At 40.2% G+C, this 19,417-nt stretch overlaps 1 protein-coding gene across 5 annotated transcripts in view; it reads left to right on the forward strand.

Moving 5' to 3' along the window:
• Positions 1-19,417, forward strand: part of dicer1 (dicer 1, ribonuclease type III) — a 158,461-nt gene that overhangs the window by 57,210 nt on the left and 81,834 nt on the right. For all 5 annotated transcript variants that reach the window (XM_072272593.1, XM_072272575.1, XM_072272601.1 and 2 more), the window contains 6 exons: positions 551-734; positions 4,168-4,330; positions 4,956-5,086; positions 5,316-5,450; positions 17,397-17,557; positions 18,579-18,750. In XM_072272593.1, the coding sequence (XP_072128694.1) occupies positions 621-734; positions 4,168-4,330; positions 4,956-5,086; positions 5,316-5,450; positions 17,397-17,557; positions 18,579-18,750 (876 nt within the window). In that variant the 5' untranslated portion in view covers positions 551-620. The remainder of the gene's footprint in view (positions 1-550; positions 735-4,167; positions 4,331-4,955; positions 5,087-5,315; positions 5,451-17,396; positions 17,558-18,578; positions 18,751-19,417) is intronic.

Here is a 19,417-nt window from a genome sequence, read left to right on the forward strand (position 1 = left end):
GAAAGACTGACCATTTAGGATGGAGATTAAATTTCTCCATTCAGAGTGCTATTAACCTTTGGTGTTTGAGAGCTATGGAAGATTGGTTTCTGCAAACTATATCTTTTTGTAGATTTAATTTTTTTCACCTGTTTTTAATGCTGCACAATTCTATTATTACAGTAATAGAATTGTGCAGCATTAAAAACAAGCAATTTGTCCCATCACATTCTTTCTGATGTTACATATGTACTAATACCATTTACCCATAAAAGGCTCATACTTTTGGCCCAAAACAATCACGGTTTATTCCTCTTCATAGATGCTGCCTGACTTGCTGAGTTCCTCCATTTTTGTGTGTTACCCTGGATTTCTAGCATCCACAGAATTTCTTACGTTTATGATTAGCATTGATGAATGTCCTTTTTCTTTTTATTTATTATGCATTTGGGATAGAATAAAGTGGTACTTGTTAATTTTGAAGTTTACATTGGTATTTTGTGCTTTGTGATTACAAAGGGAGTTTACTTTGGCAATAGTGCATTCATTGTTCTGGATGGTTACCTCACAGGCTTTGCTGGAACACATGAAATGACAGAAACACTGGATGTATGAGAGGGCCTGCATTGTGAAATCTAAGAATGGCAGGACTACAGCTCATGACACCTGCTTCATCACCTATGGGCCCTTTTTTTGGACTGCCGTGGCAACAGGAAGCTATTCATGATAACATTTTTACACCAAGAAAATATCAGGTATGTGCTGTTAATGAAAAAGGTAAAGGAAACAAAATAGAATGGGGAAAACATTAAAATTTTTTTTGGACTTTCAAAGCCTTTTTAACTCAGAACCTAGTACCCTGTGTTAAAATATAGACTTTTTCTTCCTTATTCCCTCATCCTTCATCCATTCGTATTGTGGATAAAGAAGCTGCTTCTGTTATCCAAAATCCTTCGCCTTTGAGCTGGAGACAAGTTTGCATCCCACCAGAGCCAGTGGGAAATTCAAAGTCATAGAGTTTACAGCACATCAACTCACCTTGTTCATTAAACACCCTTCTGCACTAATCTCATTTTCTGGCACTTGGCCCATAGCTTCCATGACTTGATAATTCAAGAGCTTGTCTAGATACTAATTGTTGTATCCAACACCACTTACACTTTCTCCCCCAATACTCCGACTGGAAATGTGTTCTAGATTCTAGCCATCCTTTTGTTTTAAAAAAAATCATAGTTTAATTTAGTTCAAGTTTAACTTCCACTCAAAAATCCATGAATACAACCAAATGAAACAGCGTTACTCTGGGGCCAAGATATGACACAGAACCAACAGTCACACGCAGCTCAAAGCACATGAGATAACAAGCACAGTAAAATAGTTACCCAAAAATATAAAAAATAATAGTCCAAGGCCCTGAGTCAATGAATGTTGCAAAAATCTGAAGACACTTTTAGTATCCTCTTTAATATTATTGGCTAGCTTCTATATTTCATCTTTTCCTTAATGACCTATTTTAGTTGCCTTTTTTTTTGTGTTTGTTTTTTTTAAAGCTTCTCAATCTTTTAACTTCCCAATAATTTTTCCTCTATTTTATGCCCTCTCTTTTGCTTTTATGTTGACCTTGACTCCTCTTGTTAGCCATGGCTGAGTCATCTTTCCTTTAGAATAATTCTCCCACTTTGGAATGTGTATATATATCCTGCGCCTTCCAAATTGCTTCCAGAAATTCCAGCCATTGCTGCTCTGCTGTCATCCCTGCCAGTGCTCTTTTCCAATTAGGTTTGCCCAACTCCTCTCTCATGCCTCTTTAATTCCCTTTACTCCACTGTAATACTGATACATCTGACATTAACTTCTCAAATTTCAGGGTGAACTTAATCATATAATGATCACTTTCCCCCCAAGGGTTCTTTTACCTTAAGCTCTCTAATCAATTCTGGTTCGTTGCACAACACACAATCCAGAAAAGCTGATCTTTTAGTGGGCTCAACCATGAACTGTTCTAAAAAGCCATCTCGTAGAAATTCTCTAGAAATTTTTAGAAATTCTGTCCTGAACAACTCTAGCAAACTTGCCCACAAGGATATTGGATCCATCCCTTTTGCACAAGTTATACTTTGCCCAGAAGAAATCCCAGATATTGAACCCCTGTCCCCTGCAACAGTTCCTCATCCTATGCTAAATCATCCTACTCTTGCCCTCATTGGTGCGTGGCACAGGCAGCAATCCAAAGATTACTACCCCGAGGGCCTGTTTTTCAACTTTCTACGTTGCTCCCTAAAATCTCTCTTCAGGACCCGATCCGAGACATCCCTGACTCTGGCACCAAGAAGGCAATGTGTCTCTATCACACCTACAGAATCATGTCTCTGTTCCTATGACTATGTAATCTCCTATCAACACTGCAGCCCTCTTTACTCCTCTGCTCTTCTGAACCACAGCACCAGACTCGGCGTCAGAGACTTATTCACCATGACTTCTCCCCAGTAAGTCATCCCCCTCAACAGTACCTAGAGTTGTGTACTCATTGAGGGGAATGGCCACAGGTGTACTCTGCATTGGCTGTGCATTTCCTGTCCTTCTCCAGTTGCGTGTCTCCTGCAACCTAAGGGTGATTACCTCCCTGTATCTCCTGTTTATCACCTGTATCACATTCTCCTGTACGAGTCAAAGGTTGAGCTGTGACTCCAGTTCCTTAATCCATTCTCTCAGGAGCTGCAGCTCGGTGCACCTGATGCAGATGTGTCCATCTGGAAAATTGGAGGTCTCCCAAGCTTCCCACATCCCACTTACACAATAAAACACTGCCCCTGGAGCCATTCTCACTACATTACTCTACCCTAACAGACAAGGAAAGAACAAGTAAGAGAAAAAACAGAGAAACCCAGTACTTTACCTTGCCCAAACCTGATGAGCTAAAGACCCGCACATTCAAAAGAATGGCCACTTCACTTGCGTTTGCGCTATTTTTATTCACCCTTTCTAATGAATCGCTCGTTGATTAGTCACAGCATGGCTTGGAGAAACTGTTGCAAAGCTGCCTTTTAAATCATGATCACGACCTGATTAAAAAGGTTGATCTTTTTACGCACTACCTCATGTTGATTGGTTGCTGCACAATTTCATTAGTATAAAGCAATATGTTCTATGACCTTTAATTGTTCTCTTTGGCCCTTCTCTGTATGATTCTTTATACCTTTCTCATGCTTGGTCTGTTCCCCATTAACTACTCGGCTTCTACATCTTGCCTAGACTTTTTCCTCATCTGCTGTGCATCAGAGCCAACTGTGGTGCCATGAACTGTCTTGATTGTGAGATCATTGATTTAAAATCATTAGTTGGACGATCATAATGAAGCAAAGTTTAATGAAATTAAGCAGGTAGACATTTGAGGAGGGTGTTCCAAAGTCCCTGACAATTGAGTTAAAATACATGTCCAGGGTAAGACTATAGGAAAAATGTGCTTCTTCCCATATCTTGGGAGTTCCTCTCAGTAAAGGTAAACATCAGTGATGAAATTTACGGTCTTCAGTGAGTCACACAGTATTTGGTAGATTTTAGTGGGGGGGATGGGGGAAGGATGCTTGAAGGCAGTATCTCAACCCTACCACTAATCATTTAATCTACCAGGCAGCAAATGATGCCCTCCTGTATGCTTCTCGAATATGAGCTGCCTATAGCAGATACCTTGTGACTTTTGAAAGATATTCCAGCAATCAGATTTACCAGAAATAAAGTTGAATCTGTCTTGCATTCCCGCCTAGGCCAAGGTTCCCTACCTTGAGGCCACATTCAGTCAGTTAGCTTCAATGAGCAAGTCAGATCACTTGTAGCACAACACTAGACTTCTGAATTATTAATTTTTTTTTCAGGCTCTGCTACAGAAAGGGATTATCAGGTGGACAGGGGTACAGATTTATTGATCTGCTCAAAGCACTCTTAAATAAATGCAACACCCCCTGATAACTTGACACTTCCCGGCTCAAACTTGTGAAGGAGCATTTGGGATGGTATGAGAGCTTCAAGTTCATGCCCACGTGCCTGAAAGGATTCTGTCTCTGGCAGTCTGACTCTTAAATATAGAATGGGAAATCAGCTGAGGAATTGCTGTAGAGAATGGAGAGAAGCTTAACAGTATTTCTTTATTATAATTTGCTGTGAAACTGCAAAATTTACTATCTTCTACAGGTTGAACTTCTAGAAGCAGCTTTGGAACACAATACTATCGTTTGTTTAAATACTGGCTCAGGGAAGACCTTTATTGCAGTGCTACTCACAAAGGAGTTATCTCATCAGATCAGGGGACAGTTCAACAAGAATGGCTCACGGACTGTGTTTTTAGTTAGTTCATGTAAGTATAGCTACTCTAACTTCCTGAACAGTAAACTTTCACATTATATGGTCTGTTTTTAGTTCCATGTGGATAAAATAACCATTTTGTTTTCAAATGGTTAACCAAGAAAGTGGTTAGCGCAGTTTGGTTTAATTTTTTTAAATAAAAGCTTTAGTAATGCTTACCACAGCTGAAGTTCACCTAATGTGCTTTAGAGAAGTAAATCTATCTTCTTTGCTCTGTCTGGCCTAGTTGTGCCTCTGAAGGTATCTTTGAGGTTGATTCTTGACTGATACCAGCTCTGGAGCATTTGGGATACATGATTATGTAAAACAAAGGATAATGTTCAGGTGTGGGTATCTTACTGGCCATAAGCAGAGAAAACCGGTATGTTGGAATGCTGGAGTCATTTGTAAATCACAACTTCTGGCTTGCAGATTGGGGTCAAACCAGTGACCTTCCTGGATAGTGGCTTTGGTTAATATGAAAGCCCACTAAAATAATCTGTAAGTTAAATTTGCCATAAGTCTGATCGCCAGCATACATGACTAATATTGCTGTATGTGAGGAAATTAAAATAGAGATGATATAACTTGTGTTTCTGGTAAGATTGCACTGAGTAACTAAGCATTACCTCCCCTAGCATCCTCAGTGACTCAGCTTGCTGCAGCTGTCAAGACCCATTCCGATCTGAAGGTGGGGGAATATTCTATTATGGAAAGTGTTGAGTCATGGGCGAAGGAAGAATGGAATAAACACTTCAGCGGACAGCAGGTAATCAAATATTTTCTTATTCATGTCAGAATCAGAGTGTTACTGGAAAGGCCAACTTTATTGCCTATTTGTAAAAGTAAAGAAAAGTAAGGATACAATTTATTGCGATCTTGCTCTGTATGTGTGTATCTTGTCATACATTGTGAGAGACGTGACTTGACCAAACTTGGTATTTTTTGTATAAAATGCACTGTGATTGACATTTCCAAACCTTGTTCTATTTTGACAGGTGCTAGTTATGACTTGCCACATCTTCTTGTACATCTTGAAGCGAGGCTATATTTTCCTCTCGAATATCAACTTACTGGTGTTTGATGAATGTCACCTTGCAATTAAAGACCATCCCTATCAGGAAATTATGAAGGTAATGATATCATGCTCATTTAGATATCCCAATGCTCAACATCGGGAATTGAAAATGGATGTGAGGTGCAGGAGTCTTGGGGTTTGGTGGTGGATTCCTAGACAAGGGTACACCCTATCCTCGTTATATGCGAGGGTTACGTTCCTCGAAGTTGACGCATAATGTGAATAGTTATTTAAATGAAGGAAATAGGGATGCGTTCCAGAGGGCTTACTAAATATGTTTTATCTGTAATTTATTCACATTTTCTTACCAATACGACACAAAAGCAGTACCACAAGGCGACATTTGTATTATATTTAATCAACTTAAGGTAATATTCAATGTAATAAATCATAGAAAGTTAACATCCTCTGGTGTACAGTACTCACCAACAGTGGCAGGTGTGTTCGCTCCAGGAGATGAGTGATTGTTGTGGTGTCAGGCAGCTTTACACGGATAAGGTGGATGGTTGTGGTCATCAGGATCATATCAAGCACAGCAAGGGGCGAAGGAAGATTCACAGAACCCTTAGAACTGCTGGCAGCAGAAGATTACAGTGATTTGAATAGATTGGTGAGGGTTGTTTGCTTGGCAGCATTTTGTTTTTCAGCGTAAATTTGCTTGTAGAGAAGAAGGGTTGACGGCAGGGAACGACTGAAATGCTGACTCCGTTCTAAACTTGGGTCCATGTCCATCGCCATTTGTGCCGAGTGTTCCAACTTCCACCATTCCCTCACTGTTGGTAAACTCCTGGGATTTTCAAAGTCGTCTGTTGCTTGTAGCATCTGGGAGATAGTTCGCTGTAAAAAAAATACGTACGCCTTGAATGGATCACACTGGTCGAGTGGTTGAATCAGCAATGTTGTGTTAAGCGGCAGGAAACGCACTGTTATGTTAGGATGAATGCTGTCCAAATGTTTAAGATTTTGTTCCCGGCAGTAGCGTCCCAGAGCTGTGTTACCTTTAGCTGATGCCACGCTGTTTATAATTTCCAACTTTTTTTTCAAGTGTCAAAGCGGTTCTCTGCCACTCGGCTGATGGCCCAAGATATGACATCGGACACTTAGGAGGCATAGTTAAATATTTCAAGCACAAAATCACTGCACCGTAGGTAAAACCAACAAAAGTTTAAGATCGCGCATTCAGGCCTTGCCAAAACCAATGCGAGAGTGGCAGGAGTGAAATTGTGAGGCGTGTGCACCTGACTTGTATTGGCGGGAAAGCGGTGCTTCTCGTCCCAACAGTGAGACTGTGAAGTGTGCGCACGTGACTTGTATTGGCGGGAAGGCAGTGCTCCTCGCAAACTGTGAATTTTGGACACATATAACGAGACGTTGGTAGAAATAGGTTCCTGGCGTTACTGTGAATCCGCATAGTCTGAAGACGCATATAACGAGGATAGGGTGTACATGTAACTTAACTAAGAATACCATATAGGATTTTAGAACATCAAAAATAAAGGTTAAATAAATTTGTATTTGTCAGGAATTTGACTAAATTGGAACTATAATTGCAACTGATTTTTGTGTGACACCGTGGGATTTGTGTGTGCAGTTTTGCATTGTTTTCTTTTTAACTAGATAATAGGATGTTAAAATGGAAAAGTTTATATGAAGATTTTTCATATTTATTATTGGATTATGACATCGGCATCCATTAAAGTCAACCCATCAATCGATTTTTTTTTGTAACTGATTTTCAATTGTATGTCTGTTCATAGAACCCTCCCCCCCCACCCCTGATTCTCCCATCATCCACCCTTCACTGTGACCTAACAACCAGCATATCTTTGGAGAAACTTTACAGAATATTGAGATTGTACTTGTAGTACTATGGGTAGTTCTGGTTGCCTGATTCTGCCAAGGCTGTAGTTGCACTTGACAGGTTCACCAGAATGTTGCCTGGATTGAAGTACTTTAGCTATGAGGAGAGATTGGATAGACTGGAGCAAAGTGGGGAGAGGGATGCATATATCGGGTCGGTGGAATCTTTTCCTAATGATAAGGGTACTTTTAAAAAAAAAAAAAAAAAAGGGCATTGGCTTAAGGTTGGTTTAAGGTGAGGAGGAGGATGCGATAAAAAGGATTTGAAGCACAAGTTTTTTTTTGCACAGATTAGCTGATATGTGGAACTCACTGTCAAAGGAGCTGATAGAATTGGATACAATCACTGTTTAGGTAACATTTAGGCTAGTGTTTCAATAGGCAAGGTATGGGACATCAAGACTGTAATGCAGGTAAATGGGATAAGTCTTGATGAACAGAAAGGTCAGCATGGATGTGGAGAGCATGTATAAATCTGTTTCTTCTGAAACCCCGAGCAACTCCTGATGCTAATCGGAGAAAGTGTGCCAGTCTGCACTGAGATGGTACTAGAAGGTAGACCAGAGCCCAGTTGATGGAGGTTTGAGAGATTTTCCCTAGCTGAGACTCAATAGTATTCACATTATTGTTATGGTACCCCTAGGGGTCATATTTTTGATGGAGCATACCTTTAAAAAGAGAGAAGAGTTGTACAGCACAAACACCTTGTTATTAAGAGAGGGGGGCGAAGACTGCTTTGAGATGGTGTTATCGTTTCTCTGCAGTATGTTTACACTTTTGCAAGGACACTGCCAGCTTCTGTGTTCTTACAGAGAGAGAAGGGAGGGGCTACTTGATGGACAGCTAGTGTTCAGCATGGTGAGATAAATAGAAGGTCAGATGATAGACTGACAGACACATGTTTTTGGATACTGGATGAGCTTTGTGTGCCCACAGAAAGGTGGGTGTTGGGAGGATTGGTCAGGTGAATCGATCAGTGGCTCTCACAGTGTGGAAAAGGTGTGACCAGTGGGGAGTTATTCATGTGTCCAACCCTCACCTGGGTTGATAACTCCATCACAGAAAACGTCTCTTTTTTGTGGTCACATTCGGTGACTTTAAAGGAAGAGAAGAGGCGAGGGGAAGATTTGAAACAGAAGAAACCTAGTGACAAATAGGTCACTGTTTGGACTCTTTCTCTAAGTAGCCTGTGAGGGGTAAGTTTGAGTTCTATTTGAATACGAAGGTGTGACTGTCACGTAGTTAATCCACAAGAGTGGGTTCTCTGGTGAAGGGAGTACCTTTGTGAATACCACGTGTTACCTTTGATTGGGTGTTGTAGCTCACTGAAGAAAGGCACCGCGTGGCAAATCACTGTTGGAGTTATTTCGTATGTCATGGAACTGGATATGTGGCTATCACATTGTGTGTTTGGAGTTGGTTCCCTTGAAGAGGGTCCCCTCAGTGATAAGCTACTGTTGGTGATAATCCCTATGTGGATTCTGTGTGAGTATCCTGTGGCCACCACTTTGGAATGACCCGTAACGGATTTCGGGTGTGGTATCACTTGTGTTGGAAGGATATTCATTGAAGATCACTGTCGGTGTTATTTTGTGTGTGGAGTGAAGCAACTTTGGAGATAAAACCTACTACTATTGTTATTTTGTATTGTTGTCGTGGAATCTGTGGAATATCGATATAGTGGGAGGAGGAGAAGATGGCAGCGCAACACAGCGCGCACGGCTGTTCCAAATGAATATCGATTATGTGTAACTAGGGGGCCATGCACAATCCAGATTTGATGGAGACAGCCGTGAGAAGCGCAGAGGAACATCTGGAATAACGTCTAAAATGCCTGCTTTGCTGCCACCTCTACTGTGCGATCGAGAATCTTCAGAGACAAAGGCCCCAAATCCTCAACTTTGCCTATTGCCTGTTGCTGGGGTTGAAGCGCTCAGCAGAGATGGTGCTCGGTGTCAAAGAACTGGTCAGAGGATCGGAGTTTTTGGACGGACTCGGAGTCTGACTGTGGTCGGATGCTTCCGGGATGCTGCACCGGCAAGTTGGCGGTGCTGGAGGTTTACTGCCTGCGTGAGATGATGGGACTTTCGAGAGACTTTGAGACTTTTACTGTGCCGTGGTCTGTTCTTATCAAATTACAGTATTGCTTTGCACTGTTGTAACTATATGTTATAATTTTGTGGTTTTTGTTAGTTTTTAAGTTGGTTTGTCATGCGTTTTCGTGATATCATTCTGGAAAAACATTGTATCATTTCTTAATGCATGCATTACTAAATGACAATAAAAGGGGACTGCGTGTCCTCATAATCTTAATAATAATAATTGCCTTCTCTTGACTTTTACCCTGGATTACAAATATCTCTCTCTCTCTCTCTCTCTCTCTCTCTCTCTCTCCATCACTACTCGACTCAATACCACGAACTGAACTGAGCTTTACTCATCACCGTAAGACTGTATCTATTTACCCCCAGGCTTGAAGAAGCTTGGTTTCTATATTTCCACAGTTGTATACATATAAGCTTCGCTAACCTGTTTAATATATCTGAATTTATATCAATGTCACGCAAGCCCTCATGGTTCCACCTCCTTCTACTACCCATTGTGTTTTCCCCTATTCCTTCTTCACCTTTCCTGCCTATTACCTCCCTGCTTCCTCTCCCCCACCCCTTGATCTTTCCCCTTACTGGTTTTTCACCTGGAACCTACCAGCTTTCTCCTTCCCACCTTCCCCCCACCTTCTTTATGGGGCCTCTGCCCCTTCCCTCCACAGTCCTGACAAAGGGTTCCAGCCCAAAACATTGATCGTTTCCACGGATGCTGCCGGATCTGCTATGTTCCTCCAGCATGTTGTGAGAATCACTTGACTTAAGCATTGCTGTGCATTTTTAATTCCTTTGTCTTAGCATCTTCAGTAACAAGTCCTGCCTTTTGGAGTTTACATAAATTTCAGCAAATACTTTAAAGGGCTGTATTACTGTTGCTTTTCTTAGATTCTCTATGTGTGATGTATGAATACTGTTTATACTTAAATGATGTGCACCATCTTGCAGTGTAGATAGTATAATCTACATTCTGATAGAAACAGAGCATTGCCAATCATTCCATTTGGGCTGTCTGATAGCCATGCAATCAAATTAACTAAATGAATTTGAGTCGGGTATGTAATGCTGAGGTTAAAGCAATCCAAATGAAAACAGAATGTCTTTGAATGGAGCCATCATCTTGCATGGCACCAGTGTAGACCTGTATCATTCTCCATCTGACTGGACTCGCCCCATGAATCTGCATGTTACTGCCTATGTTCGAAAAGAAGTGAAGCAGCTGTTTCTCTTTTACTTTTTCTATGCTTGCCTCCCTTTGGCACGATGCAAGCAAGTTTTCAGACTTCAAGCTTCACGACAGGGCTTCATTTGCCATTATTGCTCTTTTTTAAACATGGAGTTCATTTGTGTTATTGAACTTGTCAACTTGAATGATTTGTCTAATCCTGTGGATGGAGAGACTGGGAATAATATTGAAATTTTTATTGCATCTGGCAAGAATTGCTGAGACTTGTGTTTCCTCTGATAAAGCATAAATGATTTAAATATTTTAAAATGACATTTTAACTCGGCTACACTTAACAGCAATCTTTAACTAGGAAATGTTTGATCAGTTTGCTGCTAGCAGGCAGCATACTGAACTTTTAATGACATGGTACATTATGCCAAAATGTATTCAGTATTCATTTTAATTTTTAAAAATCTTAAAATGACAACAGCTATCAGGTGTGGTAAACCTATGGCACATGTGTTGGCACATGGCATGCAGTGCTGCCTTTCAATTTAACCCCCACCCATACTAAATAGATATAATGATTAACTTTACTACCACATGAGTGGTACTATCTTTACATCCCAAGAGCAGTGAGATGTTTTTACAGGAAATGACCTGCATGGCTTGGCACCAGCTAGATGGTTACACAAACACATGACACTCAATAATACATTTTGAGATCCTTGCAGCCTTGTATACTTCAGTATTTGGATAGTAAATAGTTATAATAGCACTATTTAGAAATGTTATTTTTCAATTGTCTTTTTAAAAGATCAATACAGTGATTCTAGTTAATTGGGACATCGGGACCGGTGTATTTTGGCCAAATTGAGCAGCTGGCCCCAGTTGGCTGAAGATTCATGGAAATAGTTAAAAGGTATACAGTATATTAAAAAATGAGACAAACTACTATTTAAGTGAGTAACAATTTGATGTATTTAAATTATATGCAGATTAAATTAGAATACTACCAATACCTCTGTCGTACAGTTCCTAATAGCTATCAATAGAGGAATTAACCATAGAAACTACAGCACAGAAACAGGCCTTTTGGCCCTTCTTGGCTGTGCCGAACCATTTTCTGTCTAGTCCCACTGACCTGCACACGGACCATATCCCTCCATACACCTCCCATCCATGTATCTGTCCAATTTATTCTTAAATGTTAAAAAAGAACCCGCATTTACCACCTCGTCTGGCAGCTCATTCCATACTCCCACCACTCTCTGTGTGAAGAAGCCCCCCCCCCAATGTTCCCTTTAAAGTTTTCCCCCCTCACCCTAAACCCATGTTCTCTGGTTTTTTTTCTCCCCTTGCCTCAGTGGAAAAAGCCTGCTTGCATTCACTCTATCTATACCCATCATAATTTTATATACCTCTGTCAAATCTCCCCTCATTCTTCTATGCTCCAGGGAATAAAGTCCCAACCTATTCAACCTTTCTCTGTAACTGAGTTTCTCAAGTCCCGGCAACGTCCTTGTAAACCTTCTCTGCACTCTTTCAACCTTATTTATATCTTTCCTGTAATTTGGTGACCAAAACTGAACACAATACTCCAGATTCGGCCCCACCAATGCCTTATACAACCTCATCATAACATTCCAGCTCTTATACTCAATACTTTGATTAATAAAGGCCAATGTACCAAAAGCTCTCTTTACGACCCTATCTACCTGTGACGCCACTTTTAGGGAATTTTGTATCTGTATTCCCAGATCCCTCTGTTCCACTGCACTCTTCAGTGCCTTACCATTAACCCTGTATGTTCTACGTTGGTTTGTCCTTCCAACATTCAATACCTCACACATGTCAGTATTAAACTCCATCTACCATTTTTTAGCCCATTTTTCCAGCTGGTCCAAGTCCCCCTGCAGGCTCTGAAAACCTTCCTTACTGTCTACTACACCTCCAATCTTTGTATCATCAGCAAACTTGCTGATCCAATTTACCACATTATCATCCAGATCATTGATATAGATGACAAATAACAATGGACCCAGCACTGATCCCTGTGGCACACCACTAGTCACAGGCCTCCACTCAGAGAAGCAATTCTCTACCACCACTCTCTGGCTTCTTCCATCGAGCCAATGTCTAATCCAATTTACCACCTCTCCATGTATACCTAGCGACTGAATTTTCCTAACTAACCTCCCATGCGGGACCTTGTCAAAGACCTTACTGAAGTCCATGTAGAAAATATCCACTGCCTTCCCTTCATCCACTTTCCTGATAACCTCCTTGAAAAACTCCAATAGATTGGTCAAACATGACCTACCACGCACAAAGCCATGTTGACTCTCCCTAATTCTTCTGTGTTCTTTTGACTGACAGCTGAGGGCCTCTGTCAGTCAGAGTTGACCATGAATATTGTGGTCTTAGCTGTCTAGATATACAAACCTGGCCAGTACAATACAGAGAGTGAGCTGTTGCCCATGTAGCAAGCTCCCCCTCTCCTCACATCTGATGAACGTAAAGGAAAGGCAGAGACCGATTCAGTTTGTTACCAGCAGCATCGCAGGAGTTACCAGTCAGCATTGAACTCAATGTTGGACTGTCTTAGGGACTCCATCTCCAGATTTTTCCCCCGGGGTTCACTCGCGAAGCCTTCCCCGTGAGTGGATATAGCTGCAAAGCAGGGGTTGGTTGAGATCAGAGTTTTCCTTCTAGATGAGCTGCCAACCATGGCTGACAAGCCCCATCTGCCTGAAGCGACTGGTTTTAAGGTGCCAGTGACCCGCCTTTGCCCCTTCTGTTGTCAATAGAAAAGGTTCTGCCGGACTTAGTAGCTAAGCCAGGCGTGAAGGCCAGGAACTGGACTTGGTTGTCAGAGGCTATTTGAGACACCCACCTTTGGGAACATTTAATAGGTAGTGGGAACTTGTCCCTACTACCACCCCTTGGTTATATTGACTAAATTAACAAAATTAGCACAAGTACATTACAGATAATGGACTGCCTTCATACAACGCTTTTCATGATTGCATCATCTAATTCTTCTTTTTCATTGTAATATTCAGGAAGGTTGTAGATACTTCCAAATACTTCATAATTCCTATATTGTTGAAGTAGTGAAACTGGTGAGCAAAACTGTTCCAAATTTTCTTACTGCATATTTCTCATCAACTACTGGTGACGAAAATTGAACACAAACATTTGCAGCTGACACTATTTTAAAAATTGTTCACTTTAAGCACAGTGTAGCGTCTAATGGCCATGCGAGTGATGCTAGTTAGAAACTGTTTGGCAATAGTTTCCTATCCTTAGTTAGCTGCATCATGTCTCAAATAAATGGTTGCCTCAATTAACCAATGGCCCAATTATCTGGAATCTGCTATTAATTTTCCAACACTTTTCTGAAATGCTTGACTTTTTTCAACGTCTCTAGTACAGGTTTCCCCTGCTATCTGAAGGTAGAGCATTCCTATGAAACGGTTTGTAAGCCAGAATGTCGTAAAGTGAAGAAGCAATTACCATTTATTAATATGGGAAAAATTTTTAAGTGTTCCCAGACCCAAAAAATAACCTATAAAATCATGTCAAATAACACATAAAACCTGAAATAACAGTAGCATATAGTAAAAGCGGAAATGATATGATAAATACACGGCCTAAATAAAGTAGAAATACTTCTCTGCAATCATTGGAGCACTGTCTAGCACAGCGAAAGTCTCACGCAAGCACTCTCGGCAGAAACACTGGGCACAAGTGCTCTCGGCAGGATCACTCTCTTCAGTAACTTTTAAGCTATGAAGCTGCCAAATCATACCAAATAACACATAAAAATACACAGCCTATATAAAGTAGAAATAATGTATGTACAGTGTAGTATCACTTACTGGAATCGGGAAGACAGTGAGCACACTGATGATGGTGTGTTAGGCTGAGTCGTCGGAAGTTGGTGTAGTGGGAAACTGGGGTGTCATTTCCATCAGGGCAGGCAGGTCATCTTCTGTGCCTCCCTGCCTCGATGTCGAAGGTCGAGGTTCGTCTGCTATGGCTGATGTGGAAGGCTTGAAAAATGACAGTATGCTTGACTGCTTAGCCTCGCGCATTTTTCTATCATACAGTTCTTTGTAAGCCCTCAAACTATCCTGCAAATATGCCTTAAACCTACGTACCCTTTCAAAATTAAAGTTGTACTTTGCTGCAATCATTGCAGTGTTGTCAATTGCAACGAAAATCTCACGCAGTTGCTTCACGTTCAGTTCCTGGACGACTTCACTTTCGGTCCATTTGCTACTGCATTTGGTTTCGATTGTTATCCTTTCCTCTTCCAATCGTATCAGTTCTTCATCTATTAGTTCTTGGTCATGGGATGCCAAAACCTCTTCAACATCATCTTCATCAACTTCCACAAGCCAAACTCACTTTGTCCTTACTTCATTCACCACGATCAAAATGCTTATTTATGTCTCGTCTTAAGCTAAGTGTAACACCCTTACGAGTTCTTTTAGGCTTTTCTGATAGCTCAGAACTCACCTTACTAACAGATGCTCAAAATAAATTGACATAAAGCACAGGTGCTCACAGGCACGTGTTTAAGCAATGCCAGCTAGAATGCAGTTTCAGGGGAGGAGCTTGGCTGCTCAGGGCACGCGCTGCCTTCTTTTGTAACAGTGAAAACACCTTCTGTTAGCGAAAACAGGTAACAAATTGTAGGTCTTTCGTAACAGCGAGGTGTCGTAAAGCGAGCATTCGAAAAGCAGGGGACACCTGTACCTTTATTAATAGTAAAACAATGAATACGTGTAAGTAAATAACAGGACTCTTCCTTTTTCTTTTAAGTCCATAATTATTGTTGCTAATTCATTAATCGATGATCATCTCTGCTCAAAATTACCATGGCATTCAAAATAATTTTTGGGAAGTTTATTGCCAATTTGGAGGCGCATGCTTAAAACAGTTTGCCACTCTTAACTGCTGTCATCTGTAAAATTGCTAAATGTTGCGGTTTTGACACACAAAACATGTTGTTTTAACTTCTTATTACTTTGTAAAAGTTGGCATCAGTGTGATTGAGTTATATTACTTGCCTTTGCAATATTAACCGACCTGGTTTCAAAAGTAGAAAGATTTAATGGTTTTAAACCTTCCTTGGTTTTATCTCAAATATCCCAAAGAGCTTTATAGACAATGAAGTGGTTTTGCAATCTAGTATCTATTTACATAGCATCCCCAAAGGGAGCAAAGTTGTTAAAGAGGAAGTTAGCTTTATTTGTCTCAAGTACATCGAAACATACAGTGAAATGTTTTGCTTGTGTCAAATCAAATCAGCAAGGAATGTGCTGGACAACCTGAAAGTGTCACCAAGCTTCCAGTGCCAACGTAGAATGCCCACAACTCACTCAGCCTAAATATACTCTTTGAAATGTGGGAGGAAACCTGAGCATCCAAAGAAAACCCCTGCGGTCACGGGGAGAACCTTGCTGACAGTGGTGGGAATTGAATCCTTGGTCCTACAGTTGGTGCTTTAATAGCATTACACTAATCACTACACTACCATGCCACAGTTACATTTATAGTGGAATAAATATTAGTCTGAGTATGAAGGAAAACTCCTGTGCTCTTTTAAATAGTGCCATAGGAGCTTCTGTGGCCACCTATAAGGGCAGGCAAAGCTATCTTTTTGTGAGGTTTAATGCCCCACCTACAAGTACATACAAACATATGAATTGGGAGTAGACCACTTTGGCACTTAGCTGCTCTACCAATTAACAGGTTCGTGAATCGTTCTACCTCTGATTCACATGTACTCAAAGACTCCCACTGTGCTTTGAGGGCAAATATTCCAAAGATCCAGAATCTCAGAACCTGGGTGACTTATTTTTGAACAGTAACCCTCTAATTCTAGATTTTCTCAAGAAGAAATGTCCTCTCCACATGCACTCCGTCAAGCGTCTCAAGATATTGCACATTCAAATCAGGCCCTCTTGATATTTAAAATTTCAGTGAATGCAAGTACTTCTGACACTATAGCATTGTCTTAGTACTGTGCATAACATCAGCCTGAGTTTTTTGTGCTGAAGTTATTGAGGTAAAACGTGAAACCAGAGCTCATAGACTTAGTGAGGGTGCTACCCATTGAGTCACAGCTGGCATCAAAAATTAAGTAACTCCAAAAATACCCTACCATAAAACTGTTGCATTGTTAAAGTACGTTTATTTAAACCTCATTTGTAATCTAATTTTGGAATTCATGTGACTTGCTGTAGAAACGTTAAGCTTATAATTGCTATAGCTTCCTTAATTTATTTACAGAATAGGAGTATTGTCAGATTGAGCAGTTTGAATATGATTGGAATTGTGGGATAGTAAATAACCACCTTGAGCCTGACCCAGTGCACAGGAAAAGCTGGTGAGCTGGAATGATCAGATTATTATTATTATTATTGTACTCCATTTTGTAAAATATAATTCTGAAAAAAACATGTTCAACAGAAATTGAAGTTTATTGTTGGGATAGGAAAGCATATAATCTTCTGAAAATAACTAAAGGAAAACGTTGGTGCAGGCTACATACCTGAGAAATTTTAATGTACATAGGGTTCCTTTCTGAGGGTGCATTCTCCCTTATCTTTCAGCATCTTGAACCAGTTATCTTTCTTTGCCTGGTATGCTGCTGGCCAGATGCGCAACAACCAAGTCCTGTATATGTCTCTTGGCACATGATAGTATCTTTTTGAATAAGGGCCCAAGCATATTGTTTTTCCCCACAATTACTTTTAACTTCACAGATGGTGATTGTCTTCTGCATTTGATAATTAAGCAAATATCTAGTCTGGTATTTTTCTTTTTGAGAGGATCATTCTAGTTTTATCTTTAGATGTGTGAAGAAAGTCTCTCATGCCCTCGTATCTTGGGACTAACTGCCTCCATTTTAAATGGGAAATGTGATCCTTCTGAGTTGGAGGAGAAGATCCTGAAGCTGGAAAAGATTCTCAGGAGCAGTGCAGAAACTGCCACTGACCTGGTGGTGTTGGACAAGTAAGTTGTAAACTCTTAATATTTTCATCTTTTTTATATCATTGAATGTTTATAATAACATCGAAGGCTAGCTCTCAGAACAATTCCATCAATCTGATCCCTCAACTTATTTCTGGTAAACAACCTCTCACACGCACAGCAACTTCCCCCAGATTCTTCTGCAGTGCACCAACCCTAGGGATAACTTGGTAACCAATTGACAACCAATTAGGAAGAGTTTGAGATGTGGAGGGAGCAAGAGCACCCAGAAAAAAAATCTGCATAGTCCTAAGAGAATGTGCAAAACTTCACTCGGACAGTACTGGAGGTCAGGATCAAATCCAGATTTACCTACAATGCTATTTTGTTGCCCTTCATGTTCTGATAGCAGAATTATTTGTTTTTGAGAGGTAGGATTAGTCCTGACCTAAACTTCAACCTGATTATGAACATGGTTCAGTAATCTGTTCGCATTTGTTTTGTCCTAAGCACAGTTAGTTGGCTATTGACTTAAAATACTAACTTTGTTTCTTTCTCCATAGATGCTACCTGATATACTAAAAGTCTCTTTTTTAAAAATTTTTTTAATGCATTTCTACAATAAAACAGGGAAAAAACCAACAACAAAATGGAGATTTATACAGTGTGAAACAAACAAATCCAATATGTAATTCATAACAATAAGAAAAAGCACCCAAAAGAGAATTATGTAAAATATGCTAAAAGTTTCCAGCTCTTGTTGTTATTGCTATCTGTTTCTTGTATGAAGACACTCAACTCTGCATGTCACCATTCATTACTCTGGCACAATTGAAATAGTTTTGCTTTTCTGTTCTTTCTTTACAGTTGGCCTCATTAGATTCCAGTTGTTATGTTTCTGCCATTAATTTACCATTTTGTATTTCACTTCTCCAGGATAAGGATTCTGCTGGCAGGGCCAGCATTTGTTGGCTATTCTCCCTGCCTTATCTACTGCAACATGCTGAATCCCTTTATTTACTTCATTTATGCTTCATATTTTCTCTTCCTCTTCTGGCTATAGGTATTCTTCTCAGCCTCATGAAGTTGTGCTCGATTGTGGCCCGTATGAAGATAAAAGTGGATTATACAAAAAGCTTTTGAAAGAATTGGATGAAGCACTTAATTTTATTAATGACTTCAATAATGTATCTGCACACTGTGATGATCGAGGCCCAACTTCAGTCCCTAAGCAGGTATGTTTTGTACTTTTTCTATTACCCATTTTTGCAGTTTTGCTAATTTGTCACTGACAAGTTTTCAGACATCATTTCTTTCACAACTATGTTGAGTGAAGCCTAGCTGATTCCAGTGATGTATTGGTTTGAAATCACTTCCGATGGATTAAAGGCACAGTCACTGAAAACAGTGTTCATATTTGAAGGTGAAGTCATGATATTTCATTGGGAAAATAATTCGTGTCATTGATTTAAAAAACATTATCCTTGTTAATGTTGGTGGCAGAAGAACTGAATGCAAACTAGACCATTATTTTGTGTCCTGAATTAGTGTTGTGTGAGCTGTTACTTCTGCATTCCATAATTGTTATTAACATTGTTAGTAATTAAGGTGAGTATAATATCCTGGGAAACCTCTCCTTAACAAGCTGAATGAAATTTATCTTAAGGAACTGAATTGTTTGGGTCTTTAGCAATCCCTTTTTGTTTTTCAAAGTTTAACTTGTGTGCTTTAGTGATGCCCAGCTTTTTACAGGGAATGCCCAAATTTCTTCTGAGATCCACTAAGTGTGCAAAATATTTTAACCATATTAGCTGGATATTGACTTTTTGTCATTTATGTGAGTATACAATATTATTACTACTACTACTACGTCGACTCAGGCCTAGGGGGCCAGTGTCGGAC

Source organism: Mobula birostris, chromosome 1 (genome assembly GCF_030028105.1).
Source record: "Mobula birostris isolate sMobBir1 chromosome 1, sMobBir1.hap1, whole genome shotgun sequence".
In the NCBI taxonomy this organism is placed as follows: Eukaryota; Metazoa; Chordata; class Chondrichthyes; order Myliobatiformes; family Myliobatidae; genus Mobula; species Mobula birostris.